The sequence below is a fragment of the Amphiura filiformis genome, chromosome 2 (assembly GCF_039555335.1).
Source record: "Amphiura filiformis chromosome 2, Afil_fr2py, whole genome shotgun sequence".
NCBI classification, from domain to species: Eukaryota; Metazoa; Echinodermata; class Ophiuroidea; order Amphilepidida; family Amphiuridae; genus Amphiura; species Amphiura filiformis.
Window position 1 is genome coordinate 39,335,343 of NC_092629.1, and position 12,338 is coordinate 39,347,680.

General features: G+C 38.6%; 1 protein-coding gene across 1 annotated transcript in view; it reads left to right on the forward strand.

Moving 5' to 3' along the window:
* LOC140140604 (uncharacterized) overlaps nt 1-12,338 on the forward strand; it is a 57,814-nt gene that overhangs the window by 2,938 nt on the left and 42,538 nt on the right. The window contains 5 exon segments of the mRNA XM_072162364.1: nt 2,745-2,821; nt 4,972-5,082; nt 6,930-7,199; nt 8,328-9,030; nt 10,319-10,422. Of these exon segments, the coding sequence (XP_072018465.1) occupies nt 2,745-2,821; nt 4,972-5,082; nt 6,930-7,199; nt 8,328-9,030; nt 10,319-10,422 (1,265 nt within the window).

The window sequence follows — 12,338 nt, forward strand, 5'->3', positions numbered from 1 at the left end:
GGAATTTCGTGAATAAAGATGATTTAAGAAGCCGCCTCTCTCCCAGCGTCCAACAAAAATGATCACGAATGAAAAATGAAATAACCGCCCCCCCTCTAATAAATGCCCTCCCCCAGTGCCCCCTCCCAATTTTTCTGTGAACATTTTTATGCTATATCGTGTAAGTAAGCTTAAAACTTGCATCAGTCATGTCAGTCTTGTCAGTGACGATCGCTTAATTTTATGAACCTATTATGACTCAAACTTCCATCCATTCCATTGCCTAATTATGGTAGAATTTCACCAGATTCTTGCTTGATGATGCACTTACCGGTGTAATTTTGTTGTATGTACCACAAAAATATCATTTTCCATGCAATTCCATGGGCGCTGCCATATTCTAGGTACCAGTAGTCGTAAATCCCTCCTTTCTACAGGAGCACCATTAGGAAATTTAACCTGATTTTTAATTTTTTTTCACTGACAATTCACCTTCAATAAACGCCCCCCTTTTGGAAAAATGCAATGCTCCCCGGGGCGTTTATTACAGACAATACGGTATGTGACATGATCAAGGGGAATGAGGTGGATGTCGCTAATATTGGTTTTGAGATATTAGCAAAGAAAGTGTTAAAATTCTTTTGTTTTATATTGTTTTCAGCGATTGATAGATTTTCTTTGCAAAGAAAAGTTGTAGTACGGTATCCAAATGGAGTTTTCAGTTTCTGAGAGCTCTAAATCAAATGTCCTGTTTAGAAACATGTGTAAAACTTATTTTTGACCAGGGTCGGCATGTGACTCATTCCCCTTGATCATGTCACATATACAGTACAGTAAAGTGCTCTCCTAGTGCTCTCCTGTAGCACTCAAGGAGAGCTATTAAAAGCTCCTGTGCACATTTCAAACAGCAAAGCCTGAGTGACCAGATCAGATGTTAGTCTTTGTTCCAGCCGCCTTGTTCTCCTTCGTGACGAATGAGCACAATCTAGTTTGGAACCAAGACTAGCAATTGATATTTAACGCCATTAACCCCAGACGGAGACAATGAAACACAAGGAACCGTGAATTTTTGGTCTACTTATTGGCCATCAGGATAGACAATAATTTATTTTCATATAAATTTGTAAAGATTCCAGCCATTACATCATTAAAAGCAAAGGGTTTGTACACAACCCTGAATCAACAAGGATGCCTGGGATTCCAAGATGAGAGCAAAACAGCTCGACCCAATTTTGTTCGACAGTAAACACCCAACTGAGGAATCTGAACCCCAAGGCAAATCAAAAAAGGAAAATCAAAAGGATGGGATTCCAAGATAAAAGTAAAATTACTCAACCCAATTTCTGTTCAACAGTAATTACCCTACTGGAGAATCCGAATCCCAATCAAGCAAAATCAAAAGGTGAACTCCAGAATAAGAGTAAAATTACTCCACCCAATTTCTATTCTACAGCAAGCTGTGCTGAGGAACGTGGTGCTCACAAAACCCAACAACGGGGAATTTATAATGGCTGGAATTTTTCCATCAATTAATTTTCATTCTGTGATTAGTGCATACAAACAGTTGCTCCGAAGGTTGGCACCTTGGAGATTCCTCGAGGTAATCCTACCTGGAAGAAATACAAAGACTGAAAGAATGAATGTGAAAGAATATTAATAATGGATATAGGTATACAAGTGCATATAATTGGACGATGTAAGCTAAAATAAAACAAACATCTCCATTTTTCTTAAATATTTGACTTGTCTTTTATGGATTAGTTAAAATTAAACAAACTTGTAAAATCCTGGTTGAAGTGTCTTTCTTCTGTGTGGATTCCTTTCTATCTGTTAATTTTTTCTAGAAGACAAGGCTTTTGCATTATTAAAGCTATAAGCTGATGCTAATTCCTTTGCTGCAGCTATAAGCATTATGATAAAATTTAATATTATTCCATTACAAACTGACCGAACATGTCAGGAGCTTTTAAATTAATTTCCACTTGTTGTGTGCAAAAGTTCATTTAAATGTATTTATAGTGCTTAGTCAGCATGCCCAACGCATGCTATATCATCTAAAACAAATTTTTTCTTGTTTTCCTTATTTATGTAAGGAAGACAGCACCTGTTTTTATAAACAGACTATGTTTTTTCTTGAATAGCTGCACTTGCTTAAATTATTTTATTAAACCCAATAAGCTCCCCTTAAATTGGGAGAGGTGGGTGGGAGTAAAAATTTTTCCGTCTATCCTGACTGGAATCCAATAATGCAATGAATTAAATCGCCGAATATGACGACCTAGCGCAATTGAGAGAGCAGCTTTGATTGGTCAAAGCACGAAAGCGTCATAGAGTCATGGAAACCCCGTGAAAAATCTGACCCGGAAATGATGACCTAGCGATATGAAAGAGCAGCTCTGATAGGCCAAAGCCCAATAGCGCCAAGATTCATGAAAACCCTGGGGAAAAATGACCCGATGACCCGGAAATGTTCCGCATGGGGTCAAAGTTGTTTTCTTACTGTTTCACGTTAGAAAACTTTATTCTGATCATTGTATAAACGCACGGTCCACGCACCACATACATGTATGTAACATCGCAACCTCTCTTATATTTTCAGACCATCGGTACTTGATTAAAAAAAACAATCAGTTGTTTTTTAACAATTCCAATTATCGCTGGAGACTGTTTCCAACAAAAAAAAGGCTCATATTTGCAACATTTTTCCAGTCTTTCCCCCACATTGAAATTCATGACTGACAAACTTCTAAATTGTTCACCCACAGATCAAGGAACAGAATTGAAAGTAGCACACAGTAAAATCAAGGATTTGGAAACATTCTGTATCAGTCAAAAAGCTGAGGTAAGTGCTAGATCTTGTCAATAACATTTTTGTTTTTGAGAACAATAGAGGGTACATTTAGTCAGCAATACAGGCCCGTATGCAGGATTTTTGAGGGGATGCATACTTTGAAAAAGTGAACATTTTTCCAGGAGGAGGGAAATTTTGTGAAAAGTGGACCTTCTTCACAAAATTTTTTTTTTTTGCTTGCTACGCTCACAACAGATTTTTGGGGACCTTTTTTACTTTTGAAAATTTGGGGCGGGAATGTGGCCATAGCCCTGCATGGGTAGAACTGTTCAAATATATGCTATATTGGACACTTCTTTGGAATCTTAAAAACTGGGGTATATGGGAGTTATTCACTGCAGCCTTGGAGCCAATTTGCCGTGCCCTAGCACTGAAAAGTATTGGCACCACTATTCCCTGTATGAATTACAAATACCCTTGTTCAAATGTGATTGCAATACATTGTATGTGCGGTTCGAAGGTGATTACAAAGGGTCGCCTTTCCAAGAAGGTTTCAAGAAATGTTTTTCAGGGAGTGGATCGTTACCTCACTTACACCTCTGATTAAGGTCGGTATTTTCACATGAAGTTCAGGTAGGTGAGTTTTTAGGGATGTGCTAAATTATCGGCATCATTTTAATAAAACAAATTTCAACTTTTGTTTGTTTTGTTTTTTCATCCCTGACATGACATAGAATGTTGGTTTATAATTGGCATCCAGCTGACAGTTAATTGCACCCAGCAGCTGGAATTCATTCAACTTTGTCACACAATGGTGACTGTGATAACTGATACAAAACACTTTTGATAAATTTGTTATTTTGTTTAACCCTAACACTGGACCCTGCTTTTTGGGATCGGAAGTCAAAGAAGATCCGAAAAAGTCAAGGAGAAGAAGAATTTTGACTTGGCACCCCGGATTGAACCTTTGACCCCTCGCATGCCAACCACACGATCACGGTCCGGTAGCTACACGGGTTATTGCTGCCCGCCAGCAATTCCGTCGCATATAACACTTAGGCTGATTGCGTCATCGCAGACCCTGGGATTCATGCATGCGCAGAATTTTTCATCGTAAGATTTTGTAAGATTTTTGGGTGTTAGGGTTAATAGGGATTATTGTACTAACCCAGTGTAATTGTAACCAGATCAGATGCTTTGTCATATTCAGTTTATCAAGTTAGCTAATTAATTTATGGACTATTTTGGAGATTTATATCTGGGTTTTTATATCGGGGTCGCAATTTTTGCGAGAATCCAAAAATTGATTCTCATAAAGATTCTTTCTTGTGTGAATCTAGCAAACTTTTGTACATGTTGTTTACAGTAGTACACAGAAGTTGATTGGCCAGAATCTAATGATTCTCTTAAATTTACTCAGCAAGAATCAAGATTCATACATTTTTTGTACATACTCACGATATAACGACGTTTCTGATTGGATTTGGGCTGTTTTGTGCTGGTCATAAATTCCGTTTATGACCAGTACGCAGGTCATAAACAAGCTGCGTCACCCAATTAATGTGATCCACGATTTGCTAGTGTTGCGTCATGTCACCGCTTCCATCTCACGCGGAACGCAAATGATGAACGCGTTGAAGGCAGTTGACCTTGTGAGCCGAGCTGCTTCCTGCAAGTAGGTCGACTCATTTTCTCTCAATTTTTGATGGAAAACGGTACATGGAAATGTTATTTAAACTTGTAAACCCTTATTATTTTCATTTGTATTGAATTGCTAACACTGTTCAGAATGTTGGGTATGTATGAACGGGGTTCATTCATAGGATTTTGGGCATGATCGTTGATTTATGCCATCGGCTCATGCCTCGGGCATAAACAGCGATCATGCCCTCAATCCTATGAATGAACCCCTAATTTATTCCCGTACAGTGGAACAATGTTCTGTCTGACCTTGAAGAAACCCTTTACAGTACACCAAGCAGAGAATGATTGTGCTTCAGTTTGAACTTGAACGATGAGGTTGCTGTCACAAAATGAAGTCGGTCAAGTTCAAATTCGACTGATATCGTGCACTCTGTAAACTTTGTCATGGTCATAAATTGATGACATCCTCCATCAGCAAATGTAACTTACAATATTGCTTTAAATTTACATACATGTAGTAAGTATTATTATGTTTCTGTTTCTTCCCCTTTTATTAGAATGAGAGACTTCAAATCCTCAATGCAGAACTGTCAGAGAAAGCTGAGGCCTCTGAGCTACAGATTAATACCATCTCCCAACAGTATAGAACAGTACTACATGAAAAACAGGTGGGTGTGCAGGGATAAAAAAAACACCAAAATTATTTTGCCTTTGGTGCCCCAAATGTGTGCAGGGAGGAAAGTGACTGACGGCACCAATGGCAATTGCCTTGGGTGCCCCATGGCTTTTGCCTTGGTGCCTCTAAATGTGTGCAGGGAGAAAAGTAATACAAGGCACCAATGGCAGTTGTGTGCCCTATGGTTTATGTCTCGGTTCCCCCAAACAGCCCTCGAATTAACCCACGGCACCGACGGCATATTGCCGTGGGTGCCCACCCCATTGCCGCAATGCCCTCAAAATATGTCCTTTACCGACGGCAGTCACTTGCCGTGCCCCTAAATGAAGTTGCTGTGGGTGCCCTAGCCGGCCAGCCTTGCACCTTCATTATAAAATCATTAACAAGTACTGGTTACTGACCCCCAAAAATTGTGGAAAATTAAATCGAAAATCTTGAACACGATCGCTATTTTGAGCATCGTAACCAAAGAATTGATCGTAACCCAGCTATCAATCACAGTATACACAATAGTTTGTTGCCATTAATATTCATTACCCCTACGTAAGCTTACATATTCAGCCAATCACATCGGCTTTTATACATTATCTGGTTGCTAGAAATCTGACTTTATTTTCTCGATTGGTCAGAGAAATACCTTCAGCCTACTATCGACCAATCAGAAACACTGTTAGTAACTATTAAAGCTTCTTCACGTGTCATGAACGAAATCCGAGCGCTGGGCAAATCAATTATTGATCTCTCGATTAGCAAACATTGACTTCCCATTGCAAACCGATGGTGATCCCCCTTCCGGTATCGTCTTATCTTGTACATGTGAGCCCATCTCTAGATATGTTTTGCAACATAGTTTTTATCCCGCGAATTTGATCAATATTATTACCAAAGTTACAGCTGTTTCATCGCTGTTTGAGTCAGTTTTGCAGCTCAGAACTAGGGATCGCAAAATTTAAATTAAACTGTTGATTTTTGATTGCTTTGTATTATTTAAGCAGGTTTTTTGAGCAAGCAGGTTAGTTTTAGTGTAAAGTTGAGGGAGTTGAATTTTACTTTGGTGTCGAATTCAGCTGACAGCAATGCATCTATTCGCTTTTGAAAAATTGCCTTGGTGCCCTTCTCATATTTTCAACAGTTGCCTTGATGCCCTTTTGAAATATTACAAATTGCCATGCTGCCTTGCCTTTTCAGTGAAAATCCAAGGCAATTATCAACTTGCCCTAAAAAAGTTGCCGTGCCCCTTCAGATCCTTAATTCGAGGGCTGCCCCCAAATGTGTGCAGGGAGAAAATAACCCAAGACACCAGTGGCAAAAATGGGTGCACCATGCTTTTGCCTTAGTGCCACCAAATCATGGGCATGGAAAAATGTAACCTGGGAGAGAAAAAACTTGTGGTAATGGTAACCCAAGACACCAACTGCCATTGTCTTGATGCCCCACACTTTTGCTGGGAGAAAGGTAACCCCAGATGGTCATTGCATGTAGGTCATGTTCGGATAGCAGATGCGGTAGGACAAGTGACAACGAAAGACAGCAGGACAAGTGACAAAGAACCTGTTAATTCTGCAGAGACCATAATATTTAACAATCTTTGATGTTTTATTAATTATGCATAAATTATAAGGCAGAGGCGCCCTATTTAACATTATCTTTGGACAATTAAATTTATTGATTTTTCAACTGTGTAAATCGGGTGGAAAATAAATAAAATTTTCAAAGCTAACGCTAAAAGGGGCGTCTCCGTTTAATGACCGAGTGTTCCTCAATGGCTGCATTTTTTTTAAAGATCTATAATTTTTGTTCATAAGACTTCTTCAATCTTATATTTTTCATAATTTCTAGGATGAAATAAAAACCTTGAAGCAGCAACAACATGCCATGCAGAACCTGCACCAGGATATGTTGTCAGCTTCTGCCACAACTGCAGGCCTATCCACTAGCACCTCAACTTCCATGTTAAGCAGCTCGGCTCTAACAGCTGATGACAGAGACAGAGACTTTGTGGATGTCATCTCTTCCCAACATGATATCAATAGGCTCTCTAATGAAGTATCAAGGTTAAAGGCCGAGTGTGATCATTGGAAGCATGTAGCAGAGACTAACTCATCTCAGGTGAGGCTTTTATATTCTCAATGTGAGCAACTAATGCAAGCATCAGTTTGAAGTTTGAACCTCCCCACCTCAAGTCTCAAAATGTTATATGCCTAGGCTTGAGGTGGGTATAGGTTTAAGCTTCAAATTGACACTTGCATAAAATGAGTGGACAGGCAAGACATTTAATTTGTCACATGGAGATTATTGATATGTGTGTGCACTTGTTTTCACTATTGAACTGGGGTCAAGAATGAGACACATATGCCTGTAATTGGGGGAATACACAGCCACTCTGCATGGAAACAATTAGAAAGGGTGTACAGGGTACTATACCCAGTTGGCCTGTAAAGGGCCTAATTTTTGTATGAACTTTGTGAAATTTTGCCTGTTAACTGGGGCTGCTTTGGTACAGACTCACCATCATTGGGCGCAAACATACTTATGGCCCTTGAACATGTTAAAACAAAACTGCCAAAAGGTTACACCTATAGGAGGTTTTGCTCTAAACATGTTCAGAGGCCAATGACAGGAGGTCTTTCCTGCCCAAGGATGACATGCAATTAGGGAATGGCACTTTACAGGTGTGTATAGTCATCGCCATCTGAGGGTATATAGGGTGAGGGTAGATGCGGGTAGGGTGGACCTTGTAGCACACACGGTCAATTAGGGACACCCAAATGAAAGAAAAAACTCTTTTAGTACACATGCTAGGATGCTATACCCAAAATATTAAATTCTCGATCAACTTGGGTACGCACAGTTATTTGCGTCGAGTGTACCAAGCAAAGACCGGCGCAAACACAGCTTTTGAGAATTGACCAATCACACGGTCGTTACTAGGCAAGGTCAAGGTTCTGTCATGCAAGTCGCGCGATCGTGTTATTCTATGAAAAGTACGCTGACGCAGAAGGTACATCCTCTCATGATCGAGAATTTGTTATTTTGGCTATAGTGCTAAGACATTTGATTCAAGCTCTGTAAAGGATTATAAAATTAACATCAATTCTGTCAAATATGGAACATTTTAAGAAGTGAATGTCAGTTCTTGTCCATGAGATATTGGTCTTATTTTATATTAATTACTTTTACAGAAAAAAGCGAAAGAAAACATAACATTTTGAAATCATTTTTCTTATCCCATTTCAGGGGCCTCATGCAGCACATTTTCAAATGGGTGGTGACTACATAGATAGTCCTGATGAGGACCCAGCACAACTCAAAGCCAAAATCAAAGATCTGGAACGACAACTTACGCGAGAAATCGACGAATCGCAGCACCAGATGTCCATGCTGCAAAATGCTCACTCGCAAAAAATGGCTACACTCGTAAAGAAACATAAAACAGAAATGGAAGACTATCACGCCAGAATAGATGAATTGGAACAAGCGTTATCGTCGGGGAGCAGTACGCCATCATCAATACCTACTACTCCAATCATGCGCGTTGCATCTCCTGAAATGTCCGATAACCAGGAGGACACTTTAACACATTTACAAGATGAACTCAAGAAAGCACAGCAAACGCTAGCACACATTGAAAGTGAAAACCAAGAATTGAAACTTGAAGTGGAGACATTAAGAGAGTCGGATAAAGAAAGGGGGCACTCTGTCGCAACTCTGCACGAAAAAATCGAAGAGTTGGTGCAAGAAAAAGAGAAACTGATTCAAGAGAATGATATTCTGAAATATGTTAAGAAGGACTTGGCGGGAAAACTGGACATTGAGCAGGAGGAGGGGAAGAGGTGGAAAGTGGAATATGAGGAGGTGGAGAAAAATATGGAGAAACAGAAGGAATTAATGGAGAAACAAAAGATGGAGGAAGTAGACTTGTTACAACAGAGGATCAAAGGTATTTCTACTTAATTATAATTTCATACACTCCAAGATAGTGGGAACCAATCAGAGCCTCCGTTAGTATATTACTAGCCGTGCATAAATGTTGTACAATTGCACGGGCGCGCACTCCACGTAGTACGCGCAATGCTTTCGGACGCGTTCATTTTGTTTGCGGGTTGTAGCATTTATATTTGCCTGCATTTTCCAAATTTTTAGTGGCAATTTTGTTATAAAAATGCAAAAATCACGGGATTTTTTTTCTCGTGTATGAAATAGGTTAATAAATGCTTATCACTTGTTGCTCGAGAAATTGTACAAAATAATCACTTGTACTGAGATGCTGGTGCGTCTAATGCACGAGCCCCAAAGGGGGAGTGTATTAGACGCATCAATATCTCAGTACGCATGTATTATTTTGCACAATTTCACTCCCAACAAGTGATACGCATGTATTAACCTATAAATAGTCGTTGTATATATAAAACTTGTATCCACATTAAATTCCCTTACAAGCCTTCTTACTACTCACTTAGACACAGCAAATGTGAGGTTATAAAATTTGGTTTTGAAGTTCATGTGCCATTTTCTAAGCTTTATTTTGATGAAAACGGCACCACAATTTGACTTACGCTTCCAGAGATATGGTCATTTTAGTGTTGCTCAGACCAATAAAACACAAAGGAAGTTAAACGCTATTGGCTGTATCTCAAAATCAATATTTAGCGACAAATCACACATTACTAATGGATGGAAGCAGTTAGATACTTTGTAGTGTACTTGACTAGAACCAAATAGATACTGTGCACATATGTACTTCAATGGGCTTTTCCAGAAATGTATTCAAATGCAAATGAAGATGTGAGAAAAAGTCTCAGTTTAAATATTCACATTTTCAACTGTGGAAATTCCCAAGAAATGTCATCAGTTTGCAGTGGAAGTCCCCAAAAGAAATCACATTCTTTTTAATTCCCATAAGTTTAGGTGACATTTTACCAGAGCTTTTCTCTAGGTATTCCCATAATTTTTTTTTTTAATGAAATTCTTCTCAAACTAAAAATTCCCCTTTTTTTTTAAATGAAATGCCTCACACTAGAAAATCCCACTTGTTTTGATCTAATTCTTCTCAAACTGGGAATTCTTCTTTAAAAAAAAAAAAAAATTCTAGCCTGTGAATTTTTTGGTAAGAAACAACTTTTCATTATCTTCAGGGGGAATGCCATTGATATCTGAAATAGTCCAATAGGCATAAACTATTCATTTTGTTTCATGTTGTTGATATATCCTATCCATCTCACCCACAGAGCAAGAAGAGGAACTGGACAGATTACGTGAGGACACCGAACAGGTCAGAGACGACTTAAATGCCACAAAACACCGGCTACTGGCCGAGTTGGATGCAAGCCATGTACAGTTTCTGCTTTATTCCTTATATATGTGTATTATCCCTAGCAGCCTGTTAGCGCCACCTATCCCACCGTCGATCGTTACTTAAACATGAGAGTGGGAGGCGAATTCTGCATGCTTGTACATTGTGTGGTTGAGGCACAGTGCAAATTGTGTTACTTAGAACTCATATTGATAGCTAGTGAATGCTTACTACTAATGTACGAATGATCCAGACATGAATTTAGTTATTTACTAACATTTTGCCGATTTGACGTTTTACAAAATCATTAATTTATATTTTAACATACTCATCCACAAACTAACATTCTTTAGAAAGATCATCACGGAAACAAATTTATGTGTAAAAATTACTTCTTTTGTGTATTGCATATGACTGACTATTTCAGTTGTTATTCATACACCCCTATGGAAGACATGACCTTAATCTCCCACACAGGGGGTGTAGATTTCAGATGGATTCACCCATTCAGGTAACCCCATTTGAAATTCACACTCCCTGTGTGGACGATAAGGTCATGTCTGCCATAGGGTGTATAATTTCAACTGGAATAGTTTAATCGCACAGAAAAGCAAGATGTTGGTACAAAATAATGTTTTAGAATCAAAAATTGTTTCATGGTTTTCCTATAATCAGAGGCTCGCTTCCCTAACCTTAAAAAAGGTTTGGCACCCTTGAACTAAAAAAATTGCTGGAAGTGCCAAATGTTATCCTTGAATTTTGGCATTTCTAAAATCCACCAACACCAAAAATGCAAAAATTTTATTTTTGATGCAATTTCCTTGAAGCAACATATTTAGTATAAACTCTTTTGTATAATTTTTGTTCATTCATTAAGTTTGTGCAAAAAAACCACTTCTTGCTTGATCACCTTGGTCTGGGGCGGACATTTTAAAAATGAATTTAGAAGAGCAGCAACGACATCACTTGCATCACATTCCAGATGTTAAATCTACATCATATGCAAAATTTGAGGAAATTTTGCGAGTCCGTTTTATTTTAGGGCCATTTGTCTATAACTGGTCTTTCACGTGTAGCCCTATGGAGAGAGTGCCCGTTGAGGGCGCTTATAACCCCATTTTAGGAACAAAATGTGATTTTAAAAAACGGACTCGTGCAAATTTTCTAAAATTTTCAGAGTATGTAGTATGAACATGTAGAAATATAATCAAGTAGTTGCCCTACCTGCTCTCCTCCGAAAAAATAAAAAGTCCTATACCTCAATGATAATGAAACCTAGGTGTTGACCTTGATTTGGGTTTTAACCGTTATCGTGACTTCAAGAAGTCATTGTTTCTAACACCCATTGTTACCTTCAGTTTGAATTCATTTCATAACTATTTGATGTTTAAAAGCTACAATCTACAGACTATAATGCATTCCTACCCTAGTGGACTACATACCAGTCTCCTGCACACCAAACACATTGGGCTATGCCATTTAAAATACACACTACCCCTGTGGAAAATTTTGAAAATATTGCCCACAGAGGGAGTATGAATTTCAAATGGAATGAAGTTAATGAACACACTAGGCAGCTCCATTTGAAACTTACCATCCCTCAACAGAAGATTCAGGTTGAATCTCTCTCAGAGAGAGTATGAAATTCAAATGGATCTGCTTAGCATGTTCATTCCATTTGAAATTCATACTCCCTCTGTGGGAGATATTTCCAAAATCTTCCACAGGGGTAGTACAGTGTGGATTTTAAATGGAATAGCCCACTTGAGGAGTTTGCTTTGACCTCCCCTTCCAGTAACATGAAACAATATCAACCTGCATCAATTCTGCATTTCATTCATTCCATCTATATTTTTGGCCCAGTTGCATTGAGATTGTTTGTTGAATGTGCACGAAAATCCATGTTTACTTATTTCTATTTTTGCCCTGTCGAAAACACTTATTACGGCTGCTAA